The sequence below is a fragment of the Vespa velutina genome, chromosome 14 (assembly GCF_912470025.1).
Source record: "Vespa velutina chromosome 14, iVesVel2.1, whole genome shotgun sequence".
Taxonomy (NCBI): domain Eukaryota; kingdom Metazoa; phylum Arthropoda; class Insecta; order Hymenoptera; family Vespidae; genus Vespa; species Vespa velutina.
The window spans coordinates 2,339,369-2,353,847 of NC_062201.1; the positions used below are offsets into that span (position 1 = coordinate 2,339,369).

The following is a 14,479-nucleotide window of genomic DNA, read 5'->3' on the forward strand; positions in this document are numbered from 1 at the left end:
ATAATTATTAATGTTAAAAATAATTTAATATTAATTTAATAATAATAATAATAATAATAATAATAATAATAATAATAAAAAGTTAAAAAATTCCTTTTTTAACAGTTGCAATTCTTATGGAATTTCAATTTTCGTTAGTTGCATTCAACGAAGTATCAAAATTAAGAACTCACTTTGCCGCATGTTTTATGCCTCATGCGGAGTAAAGGGTAGGGGAAGAAAAAGATAGGGTAAGAGAGAAAGAGAGAAAGAGAGAGAGAGAGAGAGAGAGAGAGAGGGAGAGGGAGAGAGGGGAATACACTTTACACAGTTAGATGGAATTTCAGAGATAATATACGTAATAGGAAGACAGCGTTCATACGGTAGCTAAGGCAACAAGAGCGAGGTTGAACTATCTTTATCGCTTCGAGGCAGATACGAGCATCCGGTTTTAGCACTCACTTACTTCCACACCCTCCTCTTTCTTTCCCTTAACTTTTACCTACCACCCCAGTTTCTCGTCTTTCTCTCTTTTTTCATTCTTTCCTTTTTTCTCTTCTTCCTCGAATTCTTTTTCCTCATATCTGTAATCTTCACTCTGACAAATATTCGTTTTACGACAATTTTGCCTACGACGTAAAGTACATCGTATGTGTCTGTGTGTATGTGTGTGTATGTATGTGTGTGTGTGTGTGTGTGTGTGTGTGAGTGTGTATGTGTGGTATATACAGTGGTTATAAGTAAGTATTTATATTTTATTGTAAAAATACGAAGATAATGGAAAATATAAAAATAAATTTATATTTATATCGAGATCTTCCGATCATAAAATTGCTGTTTTATTTATATTTTTTTTTTTTTTTCTTTTTTTTATAGTCAACGTCTGAACGGTAAATCTCAATAATGTAGATATATATATATATATATATATATATATATATATATATATATATATATTATTAGTTGTTATTTATTATTGATATTGTTACTATCAATTATTATTGTCATTATTTATATAAAGAATAATAATAAATCACATTTTATGATCGATTCGAAATTAACGTTTGAAAGTTACATTTAAAAATTATATAAAAAAAATCATATATTGTATACCATAGGCTATTTATGATATTTAATATTAATTTATAATAATATTAATATATATGTATATATATATATATATATGTTTTTTATTAGTTATATGTATAATATTATTTCTATATCAAAAAATATATCTCAAAATATAGATATAATATTGTAGATTATTTCATCATAATGATTATTATTATTATTATTATTTTTATTTATTTTTTATTATTTATTACATATATTTTTTATGTATTATTATAAAATCTCGTTAACTATTAAGATTTAATAATTAATAACGATATTAAATTATTCATTATATTATTGTCAATTTTTATTATACAATGAAATAAATAAATTATTATCTTTGTTAATTGAAAGAAATATATTTAAGTAAAAAATTAATTGAAATATCTAGATTGCTTACTTGAATTGATAAATAATACATTTTATAATAACAATAAATTTTCTAATAAGAAACTTATGCCTTATGACGAGTAAATAAGTACTTTCATAAATTATAATAAATAGAATACCTAGCGTCATCTAATGGGAAATCTTTGAACTTTATTCACATTTTGTCAATAGTATACCATCTCTCCGCTAGAGATCAGTACAATAAACTGGATGATAACGAGGATTACTAGGTTACCATCTATATACATTGTAGAAAGAAATGACGAACTAAAGTTTACAACAAATACAATTTTTTATATTAGTTTACGCACATATATATATATATATATATAATATAATATATTTATATATATACATAAATATATTATAAAAAATCTGATAAAAAATGTTTACGATTTACAATTTAAATATTATTAATTATTATTACTTTTAACAAAATCAATTTATTTACAAATTAAATTCGTAAAATTTATTAAAATTGTCAAACTTATTCTTTTATTATTTATCAATATTAATAAATATTATTTATTTTTAATTATAATTAAAATTCTCCTTAGTTTCATTTGAATGAAAGACATTATATTTATCTAATTAATCAAAATTATAAATTATTTCTTTAATTATTTTACGTACTATACCGCTCTCTCTCTCTCTCTCTCTCTCTCTCTTTCTCTCTCTCATCGTAATAAAATTTTCAATTAAAAATTTAATAAAAAAAACATTTATAAGTGAAATTAAAAAAAAAAAAAAAAAAAAAAAAAAAAAAAAAAAAAAAAGAAAAAGAAAGAAAAAAAGAAGAGAAAAGAAAAATAATAAACCCATCAAATTCTATTCAATTTAAATTCAATAAAAGTATCTTATTCTATGACATATAATTTTCTATAAATTTCCATAAATATATAGAATCGTATTGTAGTCTTATTAATCGTAAATATAATAGTCTTACTAATAAACGAAGAAACTCCATCGATTGGTCGCCGTAATGAATGCGTAATAATTATCAGAAAATCGTTCAATGTCGTGATCGTACCTGACATTCACTTTCGTTGGAAATAGGGTTATTGTACTCTCTCTCTCTCTATCTCTCTCTTTCTCTCTGCGTTGAACAATATATTGTGGGGGTGTAATTCTACAATAGCGTTAATGCGCATGCGCGTTGACCGTTGTCCACTTAGAAGCGTTCGTCCCTCATTCTCTCTCTCTCTCTCTCTCTCTCTCTCTATTTCTCTCTATTTCTCTCTATTTCTCTCTCTTTCTCTCTTTCTCACCGTTTCAATCCACCTGTGTTTTAACCTAAGCTTTTCCACCTGCAAAACTCTGTAACATTATAAGCGAGCAACATCGAACAATTTCTTTTTTCATTTTGACGTCTCCGAAGTAATAAAATAGAAGAAAAGGAAAAAAAAAGAAAAAAGAAAGAACACGAAAAAATACAAGGAATTGAAATACCAGAAGAGAGTAAAGTAAGTGAACATAATTTTTTCTATAGTATACGTACATACTGATGCATGGTGATACATGAGGGTGAACCGTGTCTAACGATTGATTAGAAATCGTTTTGCTTTCAAATTTTTTCTTCTCCTTTTTTTTCTCCTACTTCTTCTTCTTTTTCTTTTTTCTCTTTTGTACGTGAATTTTTTATAATTCTCATTTTTCCTTTCATTTCTTTTCTTCTCTTTTCTTATAGTACAATCACATAAGAGCACTTCGTATAATTAGATTCATTCATAATATCTCATATAGTTCGTATAATTTTCGAAGAAATTTTTACAATCTAATTCTAGTATATTTGCACTGTCACGCAAAGTGTGTTTGGTCCTGTGTGTATGTCTATATGTATGCTCTAAAAGTTTTTATTTTATAAATAAAAAAAAGAAAAGGATAGCAACTTAATTATCAATAATTTATTTATCCTCGTTACTAGACACCATTTTGATTTCGAACATTTTTATTTCATAAATAAAAAAGATATTATATATATATATATAAATGTACATTATATCTTAAACTAATTATCCATGAAAGTAAACAACTGCGTGTAAACGATTGAAATCTTATGTATTATCAATGCAAATTGCATGGAATTTTTTTTTTTTTTTAAACGAATAAGCGAAACTTTTTGCAATTGATTTTCAATTAAGCTACAAACTTATTCGTAATAGTTCATAGAACGAAACTTAACGAATTGTTTCGTTTTAATTTTAACGATTAACTTTTCTTGTATAAATCTAATTCATTATTTTTCCATTGAAATAAATAAATATAGCAATACAAACAAACAAACAAAAAAAAAAAAAGAAAAAAGGATAATGAAATTGAAAGATGGCGATATTATTTTATCTTATTTCTTGTCTTTTTCTTTTTTTCATTCTTTGATAAATATTTTATTGTACAGTTCATAGAATAGAAATGTCGTATCGAAGGAGAAGAAACCAAAAAAAAAAAAAAAAAAAAAAGAAAAAAGAAAAAAGAAAAACACAAAAAAAAAGGAAGAAGCGAAGAAAAATCGATGAAGGACGACGATTATTTTTTTTTTTACTTTTTTGTTTTTCTTTTTTTTTTTTTATTTTCCAATGAACATTTTCATTCTTTTTATTAATAAACGACATCTCTACTTGTATATATTATTTTTATAAATGTACAGAAACGATGTTCATAATGAATTGAAAAATGTCATTGTTGATTTTGGTCAAAGTAGACGAACCTAATGCATATAATCACTTCTTCTACGTCATACTTTGGCTACTTTAATATCGATTTTCTGTTCGAAAGAAACCGCGTATAACGCGCGTGACACTTAACATAAAAAATTTACACCTTATCCAAGAATTGTCATTTTGTGTCGTGCGACACGTTGAACGTGTGAACTTTATCACAGACTCTTCGGGATTTAACTTTTTCTACAAACTTAAAGGATAAAAAAATTTCGATCGAAGTATATACATACCTATATACATATCTATATACATATCGATATCACATACTTACATATATATATATGTATACAGTATGTATATATTTTTAAATCAAAGAAAGAAATGTCTGAAAGAGTGCCAAACATGTAGCCTTTACAATCCACCAGTCTTAACTTTTCGCGAATCGATATCTTGCGATTATGACGTTGAATTCAAGGTAACACACGCGAACATACACACACACACACACACACACGCACGCAAACATGGATACACACACAAATCCACAAACATACACGCAATTAAGTTTTATAGCCTTACCTTTTTCCGCATCGCTACGCCATCGCTAAAATACGTTTTTTTTTTCCTTTCCTATTTCGTAAACATTATTGTTAACAATACGAATCGTTAATGCAATATACGGTCAGACTTTTTCAAAAAAAAAAAAAAAATAAATAAAAAGAAAATTTCTCTAAATATCAATTGATACGAATAGAATATAATCGTTACCACATCGATAAGGAATGATTGATCTTTCGTTGAGATAGAAATAAAAAAAAAAAAAAAGAAAGAAAGAAAGAAAGAAATAAGAAAAGAAAAAGAAGTATGTGAGTTTGCAAAATTCCAAATTACATAAATAATTCACTAAATGGATTAATTAAAAGACTATCCCTCTCTCTCTCTCTCTCTCTCTCTCTCTCTCTCTCTCTCTATCTATCTATCTATCTATCTATCTCTATCTCTACCTGTCTCTCTTTATGTTTTTGGTCATTCAACGTTTCGATAGAAAAAAAGAAGAAAAAGAAAAGAAAAAAGAGAGAGAGAAAAAGGAAAAAAGAAAAAGATCGATCGAAAAACGAATCATAGTGAAATCTCGTCCGTATGGTATACTTGATATAATATATTATTAAAAAGAAAAATGATCAATGTTCGGATACTCTCTTACGTTTCTTCGTGGCCTTAGCATTCACTCGCGTTATGTTAATGCCATATGTGAGCCCGCTCGCAAAGAAACCCTTTGATCTTTTTTAACCGTTTAAATTTATTGGCAAACAAAAGATCTGGTTTACTCGGGCAAATTTTCGTGTTAGGAGAGGATGTTCGCTAGATTGAAGAACGCCTGTCAGTGCCCAACACCGAAGTGCAACTTTCATCTTCCAGGAATGGAGAAGCCGGAATCATCTGCCGACGGTGCCAGTGCTATGGATCTTGAAGACAGGGATCCAAATAGTCTTAATCAACATCTTCAGGTTAACATAACAAGCCATTATTTATTTTATAAATAATTTTACGTTCGTACGATATAAAATCTCACGATTTCAAAATAATTAATATTTATTCATTCGTTCATTCATTCGTTCGTTCGTTCGTTCATTCATTCATTCATTCATTCATTCATTCATTTATTTATTTATTTATTCATTTTCATTTCGAAAAATTAAAACGATGAATAAATGAGACAAATAAGTGATACATCAAAATAAAATATAAAGGGTTAATATTTTAACGCAGACATTTTTTTCCTTTCATTTTTTTTTTTTCTTTTCGTTATTTTTCTAGACGAGCTTAATGACTTTTAGTTTTTCTTATGGGACACCCTGGTATTCCCTTTTTCTATTTTTTCTTTTTTTTTTCTTTTTCTTTCTTTCTTTTTTGTTTTCATTTCTTTTTGTTTCTTATCTTCAAAGTTTTCAGGCCCAGCTCTTTTTTTTTCTTCTGAAACGTTCAGACACATGTGAGAGTATTTTTGTCTTTCTTTTTTCTTTTTCTTTTTTAATTAAAAGGATAAATAAATAAGAGGTTAAGAGATCAAATTCTTAACGATTCAACCGTTCCAGTGAATGATTATTTTATTTATTTATTTATTTATTTTTTCTCTTTTTCCGAGAAATTTTCAACAATTCAGAAAGATTAAATATCTAAGAATATAAGATCAAGAGAAATTTTAAACAGTTTAAACTATTCAACGAATGATTTTCTTTTCTTTTTTTTTTTTCAAAATTTTGTTTATATATAAGTTTGCTACTTTTTGCCGAGTAAACACAAAAACTGTTTAAAAAACAAAAGAAGAAAAAAAATATACATACATATATATATATATATATACATATATATATATATATATATATTAAAACAAATATTTCAAGAGCAAGAAATAAAATAATTATCAATTATTTCTTACGAAACGCGTAGAATCCATTTTCTTTTATTAAGATAATTGATTAAAATATCTATTTGAGTGATAAAGAAATGTCGAAAAAAGAGAGGGGAAAAAAGGAAAAAGTAAAAAAAGAAGAAAGAAAAGAAAAAGAACGTACAGAGCGTTCGATGAGAAAAAAACAAGGTCGATTAAATTTTTCAATTTGAAAGGGAAGTCAATCGTTTTTATTTCATACTCGTTTAATAATATTTCGCTCACGATATCGAGGAACCATTTTTTAATATACTTTTTTTTCTCTCTTTTTTTATTTTTTTTTCCGTTTTATTTCTCTTAGCGCCACTGCATCCCGACACGACACGAGTCCATTCACGTGATTCCTTTGATTTACGAATAAATCCGCGTATAAATGAGGCGTAATAAAAACGAAAATAAAATTTCAAGAGGACGAAGATATTAACGCGATACTTCAAAATCCTTTATTACTCATTTCTCGTGAATCTTTGTGAATTGAAAATGATTAATAATAATGATAATAATAATAATAATAATAATAATAATAATAATAATAATAATAAAAAGAAAGAAAAAAAAGTATATGTTGGTTTTACGAACAGGTAATGTGGGACGACGTGATCGGCGAACCGGAAGGCATTCGAAGTCCGGAATGCGCTTGGCGCTTGAGTGGCCACTGTTTTCGCCTTTCGAGGGGTTGCTGTTATATATTTCTCTCGGTCTTGGTCGCACCCTTGCTCGCACTTTGCCTTGGCTTTACGTTCGCCTGCCTTGCGTTCGAGGTAAGCCTTTAGTCGATAATATCTTCTTCTTTTATTTTTTTTTTCTTTTTTTTTTCTTCTTCCTTTCTTTCTTTTTCTTCTTCACGTGTCTATTTCCTTTCATGCTCTCTCTCTCTCTCCTCCCCCCCACTCTCTCTCTCTCTCTCTCTCTCTCTCTCTCTCTGATCGATTTATTACGGTCGTTTGTGTGCATCGATTTCTTATCCATGTGTATATATTATCTCAAGTATGTTTGCAAGGGATATAATATTATCATCCATCGTTCAGTATAAATTTATTTAAATCACTCATCGATCATTAGTTTTTTTTTGCACCCTCCCCCTCCCCCTCCCCCTCCCCCTACCCCTACCCCCGCCTGCCCCACGATCTCCTTTATTATTTAATTTTTTCGAAATGGAAAAAAATTCTTTCGAAATTTGGAAAATTCTTTTTTTCTTTTTTTCCCTTTTTTTTTTCTTCTTCTTCTTCTTCTTCTCTTCTCTTTTAATCAATTAATCGAAATGATTTTTCGAACGTGACGTAAATGTCGAAACAAACGGAGCAAAGGATTTGAATCCTTTCAAATGTAATTTATTGGATCTACATTAAATTGCAATTATTTCTTTAAATATTCTTCTTCGTATTAATTATTCGAAAAAGGTTTTCTTTTCAAAACTAATCCAAATGTTGAGAGAAAGATAAAAATTACGAGATCCAATCCTTTCGAAAGTTAATAAATATTGATTTTCTATTTATTTACGACCATCGGTTGACTTTTTTTTTGCACTTCGAATTAATTAATCAAAAAGTCTCCTCTTTCTGTGAGCAAAAACTCGAACGTTAAAAACGGACAACAAAAACATGAAATTTTTATGGTTACGCAAAGTGTATTTATTTTAAATCCCGAATAAATTGCGACCTTTGTACAAACTTTATTTTATTATAAATAAACGAAAAATAGAGATTTTTAAGCGAGACCGGTGCATCAATCAAGATCGTTGAATTTTCTCCCTCTTTCTCTCTCTCTTTCTTTTTTTCTTTTTTTTTTTCTTCTTTCCTTTAATTAATTAATAGAAAATTCTTTTGTACGCAAATCCCTTTTTATATTTCATCGAAAGCGATATAATACATACGACAATTTTTTTTTTGTATTTTCATTAAATTGTAATATTTATTTAACTTTTTCTTTTTCCCTTTTATATATATATATATATATATATATATATATATATGTATATATATATTTACATTAATTATCCTGAAACTATAATCGCATGTTGAATTTATTGGATCACTCATTGAGTAACGATCATTCTTGAAATCTTATTTCGTTTGAATTGATTAATTTATAATTGTTATTATTAATATCCCTTCCATTCCTTCAAATGTTTTATTAATATCAGTCAATAGATACCTAGTCTATATAAAAATGTGATCAATACATTAAGTTAACGTAACAATCTATATATCATCTGTACTTTTTTTAGCATATATGGTGCGTCGCTCCCTGCCTTCGAGTATGGAAAATAACTTGTGCAGCTACGAGAAGCTTCTTTACTGCTTTTGTTCAAGCAATCGTTAGACCTGTCGCAGACGCCACTGGATATCTCTTTAATAATATACGCGTATTAAATCAAAAATTACCAGACGGTCCTGAAAAAAAGGACGATATTCTTATAGTATGAGAAAACATTTCCAAGTTTTTCATCCCGTTTTCTTTTAACGCATTACGGACAGATTTTATATATATATATATATATATATATATATATATATATATATATATATATATATATATATATGATATATTATTAAATATAATTATTATATATAATATTTTATTAAACAATATATATATATATATAAATATATTATATATAAAAATAATATTTAATATTAATATATAATATATAATATATTTTAATCCAGACCGATTATAAGTTTCTTGTTATAATTATTGATCATTGATCATTGATCAAACATACGATTCATTGACGTAATAATAGATGAAAAAAAATAATTTCAAAATATTTAATATAAAAAATACCTCTCTCTTTTTATCTCTCGCTCTCTCTCTCTCTCTCTCTTTCTCTCTCTCTCTCTTTGCAATAAATAATAATTAATAATAAAATGTCTGATCCGCAATGTGTTTAAAAAAAAAAAAAAGTGAACGATCCGTCCAATTTAGACTGCCGTGAATATAACAAAATTCGATTTGACAATGGAGTATTATTATCTCCAGCTATTAAAAAACATAGAAACATAATTCATGTAACATTATCTTAACGATATTATGTGTATATTTTATATTAGAGAAATCAATTTCTTAATCATAGATCAGAAAAAAAAAAACCTTTATACAATTTTATCGCACTTTCGTCGAATATTTGTATGATATTATTAAATAAAAGAAAAATAGGAAAAAATTTCTAATTTCAATTCTTAAAATTAACGATTATAATTAAAAACTTTGTGTTTTCTATTTTCTAATAATTTCTAACGTCCAATTTTTCTAATCAATTAAAAAAACATTTCAAATATTCTCGCGTCACCTATCATTTGTATAATAAATAATCGCTAAATAATTTTTATCATTAAGAAATGCAATATGTATATAAATTAATTCGATAAAATAATTTCTTATGTTATCAAATAAATCGACGATCTATTCATCCATTGTATTTTTTACAAGTTAAAACAATTCCGTGTGGAAAGATGAGATTGATAGAAAAAAAAAAAAAAAAAAAAAAAAAAAAAAAAAAAAAAAAAAAAAAAAATAACAAAAAAAGAAATGAAACAAATAGATAGATAAATAAAAAAGGATAAATTAACAAAGACGGGACCGATCGACCGATTTTTCAATTTATATGTATGAGATAAAGAGATTTAATAATATTTAATGAAACTCTTAAGCAACGACGTAAAAGTGAATCGTTGTATGATAATGCATCGGTAAGACAGATCCCGTTGAAAAGTCAGAAAGTTCAACGATAAGAATAAGCAACGTTATTGGAATTGTCAGAGAATATGTATCTCATTTATCGCTACTGTATGCGATTAGATATGTGTCGTGCATATATTATGTGGACCGGAAAGTAATGTCGTTTTCTTAAATTAAATTCAAACGAATAAATTTTTAACAAGTTTTTCTTTTTAATTACAATTAAATATCGGCATTGGCAGAAACGACATTACTTTCCGGTCCACCTAATAAATCAAGAAAAAATCTCAACAAAATCACTGATCTGAAATCAACAAGTCAGTTCTCTAACGGATACTCAACAAGATGGTAGTTCGCGTACAGATAAAATTTTTTAAGTGTATAAATTTATATAAACAAATTTTAACCAGACGTATCCTTTTCGTAACAATTTATAACGATTATATTGCTTTAACGTGTCATTATATAGAAAAAATGATATATCGTAAACAAAGAAATTTTTATACATATCATCAGACAAATTTTCTCTATTCTCCTTAACGATAAAACATACGTAATCAGGAATCTCTGTTATTTCGTGTCTACAAAAAAAACGTAAGTCCGTTCTTAATAATTTCATATCGTTTTTTTTTTTTCTTTTTTTCTTTAGAACGTTTCATTGTTAAATAAAAAGAAAATATAAATAGAAGATAAAGTAAATAAAAATATTCTTTTTGTCGTGTTGTCCGCAATACGTTATTAATTTGTCATTGTGCCTATAGATGGCAGAAGTTATCGGTTAACGCTCAGTCGGTAACATCACTGTCTCCTATAATTTATATATTTAATCATATTATTTTTTGTTTCCTTTTCTCTTTCTCTCTCTCTCTTTTTTTTTTTTTTTTTTTTAAATAAAATTATTCATCCAGATACACAATTCAAATGGGACGATCCGTTCGATCTCGAGTCTCAATTAACACAGGATGAGATTATGATAAGAGATCAATTTCGAAATTATTGTCAAGAGAGATTGATGCCCCGTATTATCGAAGCCAATCGTAATGAACATTTTCACAAGGAAATCATTAAGGAGATCGGTTCTCTTGGCGTTTTGGGTTGTACCTTGAAGGGTTATGGAGCTTCCAATGTATCCTCGGTAGCTTATGGACTTCTTGCTAAAGAGATCGAGTCTGTCGACAGTTCTTATAGATCATCGATGTCCGTACAATCGTCGCTCGTTGCCGGTGGTATATATGCGTACGGTGATCAAACTCAAAAGGAACGATTTCTTCCAAAACTTAGTAAGTTATAATAATCGATTTACATTATTCAACATTAATTTAATTTTTTTGATCTTATAGTTACCGGAGATTTAATTGGATGTTTCGGTTTAACCGAACCCAATAATGGTAGCGACGTAGCAGGCATTCAAACTAAAGCTGTATATGATTCTAATAAAAAAATTTACAAATTGAATGGAAGCAAAACATGGTAAATATAGATGATATTAGCAATACATGGATGCATATTTTTAAAATAAAAATAAAAAGAAAGAAAAAAAGAAATTTTATATATATATGAATATGTGTGTGTGTGTGTGTGTGTATATATATATGTGTTTGTACAACAAATAAATAATCTGTGTTTTATTTAATATATTTTCTAATAATAGGATTACAAACGCACCCATAGCCGATATACTGATCGTTTGGGCAAAATGCGAGGATGAAATTATTCGGGGATTCATAATCGAAAGAGAAAAAAATCAAAATCGTTTGTCGACGCCGAAAATCGAAGGAAAATTTTCATTGAGAGCTTCCACCACTGGGATGATACTGATGGACAATGTCATAGTACCCGAAGAAAATTTATTACGGAGCGTAGAGGGCTTGAAAGTTAGTTCATTTGCGTTAATTAATGATTACGATTTATGATATTCAAAATAGAAAGAGAAAAAGAGAGAGAGAGAGAGAGAGAGAGAGAGAGAGATAAATATTGTTTATATATATAGGGACCGTTTAATTGTTTAAACAATGCTCGTTTTGGTATATCCTGGGGTGCATTGGGAGCAGCTGAAACTTGTTTTAAAATAGCAAGATCATATACATTAGAAAGATTACAATTTAATAGACCTTTGGCTGCTAATCAATTGATACAAAAGAAACTGACTGATATGATGTGCGATATAGCGTTTGGTTTACAAGCATGTTTACGAGTTGGAAGATTAAAGGATGAAGGCAGGTACGTTAAAGTATCTTAAATTTAATCTAAATGTTTGCGATCTGATTAAATCGTTTCACTTTTAATTTTTTCTCTGTTCTTTGTTTCTTTTCTTATTTATATGTTCTTATTTCTTTCTCTTTTGTTTTGTTTTGTTTTGTTTTTTTTTTTTTTTTATTTTTGATACTTTTCTTTCCACGATAACGTTATCTCCGTTTCTTTTCAGGATTAACCCCGAGATGATCTCTATGTTAAAGCGAAATTCTGCTAGCAAAGCGTTAGAAATTGCCAGGACCGCGAGAGACATGTTAGGTGGTAATGGCATATCGGACGAGTATCACGTCATTAGGCACGTGATGAATCTCGAATCCGTTAACACTTACGAAGGTAGGCAGGAGAACATTTTGACGTTAAAATATAGTCCGTTTAAATCGATTATCGCGTTAAGATTAATGAAACGTTTAATATCGATGACTCCAGTGAAATTTTATATTTTCCTGACGTTACTCGCGTTAAAATCCAAATGCTAACGTATTTATCGTATCAGTGATTATTAACCCTCTACGATGTCTATTTATATATAATTATATCATATATATATATATATATATATATATATATATATATATATAATCGTATGTGTGCGTGTGTGTATATAATTGTTGTTGTTGTTTTTATTTTCTTTATTCTTTTTTTCTTATTCTTTTACTTCAATATAGGTACTTACGACATACACACTTTGATACTCGGAAGAACGATCACCGGATTAGCCGCCTTTGCTGGATAAGATATTTTCCTCCTTGTTATTTCAGCCAGGAGATGTAAGAAAGTAGGTTCCACCTTTAAAAACTGTCGTAAAGTTATTAATATGTCTTTTTTTTCTTTTTTTTTTTTTTTTTTGTTTTCCGTTCTACTTTTTCTTTTTCTTTTTTTTTCTCTCTCTTTTTTCTTTCTACCTCCTTACCTTTACTTTTTTTTTTTTTTCTTTTTTTACTTTTTACTTTTTTCTTTTTTTTTTTTTTTTTTTTTTTTTCTCTGACGATAACATTCTTTTTGTTTCTCTTTTTTTAACGACTACTCGTAACGAATGATATATTTTCCTCTTGTTGTTGTTGTTGTTCTTTTTCTTTTTTTTTTTCTCTCTCTCTCTTTTTTTTTCTTTCCCTCTTTCGTTTGTCATAAAAAAAAATTTATTATACATTATCACTTTACTTTATATCATATGCGCTCATGTAAGAGAAAATATATTTATATGAGAAATAACAATTGATTTATATCGATGTAAACGATCCATTTAAAATTTCCCGAATTAATTACACTAAAAAACGTAATTGAATAATTTATTATTGCTTCTTTATTCGCCGTAATCATTTCTTTGAACAATATTTTTGTCGAATGGCTCGTTACTCTTAAGTTTTTCTAATGACAACAATTTTTTCCCCTTGGCGAGCCATTTTTCGTTTCTCTTTCTCTTTTTCTGCTTTAATTTTCCTTTTTATTTTTTTTTGGTTTTTTTTTTCTAGTAACTTCAACGTATATACGACGAAATCACAGGAATCTCACAAAAGCGTTAATATCGAGTATGTATAGAAACGATGAAAATAATAACAAAGAACAAGATGCAAAGTTTTCAAACGTAAAAAGGATTGTCAATGTTTTATCACGTATTTTGTTTTTCTTGTTTTTCGAATAAAATTACCTGTTGGATATGATTATTTTCATTTTTTTTTTCTTTTCATTTCTTTTTCCTTGTTTTTCTTTTCTTTTTTTTTCTTTTCTTTAAAAATTAGATAAACCATACATATATATATATATATATATATATATATATATATATATATATATATATACGATCATCAGTTTTGAGATAAAATATGTTCGAATAATTAAAGAAGTATGGGATACAATAAATATTTCGAGAATACATCGTATTACACACTATGATTTACTGGTCGAAATGATATTCTAAATTAAACTATTATTTACAGTCGATAAGTGTGATCTAGCT

General features: G+C 27.4%; 2 protein-coding genes across 5 annotated transcripts; both read left to right on the plus strand.

Annotated features, from left to right (window-relative positions):
- The first annotated feature begins 1,693 nt into the window (after positions 1 to 1,693).
- On the plus strand, positions 1,694 to 9,062 carry LOC124954159 (caveolin-3-like). 4 transcript variants are annotated; one of them, XM_047506645.1, is made up of 4 exons: positions 1,694 to 1,712; positions 5,559 to 5,647; positions 7,173 to 7,352; positions 8,819 to 9,062. In XM_047506645.1, the coding sequence occupies exons 2-4, from the start codon at positions 5,561 to 5,563 to the stop codon at positions 9,014 to 9,016; spliced, it is 465 nt and encodes a 154-aa protein (XP_047362601.1). In that variant the 5' UTR covers positions 1,694 to 1,712; positions 5,559 to 5,560; the 3' UTR covers positions 9,017 to 9,062. The 4 variants fall into 4 exon arrangements, with proteins under 4 accessions (XP_047362601.1, XP_047362598.1, XP_047362600.1 ...); XM_047506642.1 differs by lacking the exon at positions 1,694 to 1,712 and adding an exon at positions 2,298 to 2,945 and having other exon boundaries at positions 5,489 to 5,647; XM_047506644.1 differs by lacking the exon at positions 1,694 to 1,712 and adding an exon at positions 2,298 to 2,945.
- Positions 9,063 to 10,531: 1,469 nt separating this feature from the next.
- LOC124954158 (glutaryl-CoA dehydrogenase, mitochondrial) lies at positions 10,532 to 14,183 on the plus strand. Its single transcript, XM_047506640.1, has 9 exons — positions 10,532 to 10,684; positions 10,834 to 10,866; positions 11,181 to 11,552; positions 11,613 to 11,742; positions 11,924 to 12,146; positions 12,263 to 12,492; positions 12,698 to 12,858; positions 13,191 to 13,300; positions 13,995 to 14,183. The coding sequence occupies exons 1-8, from the start codon at positions 10,618 to 10,620 to the stop codon at positions 13,256 to 13,258; spliced, it is 1,284 nt and encodes a 427-aa protein (XP_047362596.1). The 5' UTR covers positions 10,532 to 10,617; the 3' UTR covers positions 13,259 to 13,300; positions 13,995 to 14,183.
- Positions 14,184 to 14,479: the final 296 nt, after the last annotated feature.

Excerpts from the sequence above, each read along its gene's own strand:
- LOC124954159 (XM_047506642.1), top strand. The coding sequence starts at position 5,495 with ATGTTCGCTAGATTGAAGAACGCCTGTCAGTGCCCAACACCGAAGTGC. Across the intron at positions 5,648-7,172 it reads GTCTTAATCAACATCTTCAG|GTAATGTGGGACGACGTGAT; the intron begins GTTAACATAACA and ends TTTTACGAACAG. Across the intron at positions 7,353-8,818 it reads TCGCCTGCCTTGCGTTCGAG|CATATATGGTGCGTCGCTCC; the intron begins GTAAGCCTTTAG and ends TACTTTTTTTAG.
- LOC124954158 (XM_047506640.1), top strand. The coding sequence starts at position 10,618 with ATGGTAGTTCGCGTACAGATAAAATTTTTTAAGTGTATAAATTTATAT. Across the intron at positions 10,867-11,180 it reads TTCGTGTCTACAAAAAAAAC|ATACACAATTCAAATGGGAC; the intron begins GTAAGTCCGTTC and ends TTATTCATCCAG. Across the intron at positions 11,553-11,612 it reads ACGATTTCTTCCAAAACTTA|TTACCGGAGATTTAATTGGA; the intron begins GTAAGTTATAAT and ends TTGATCTTATAG.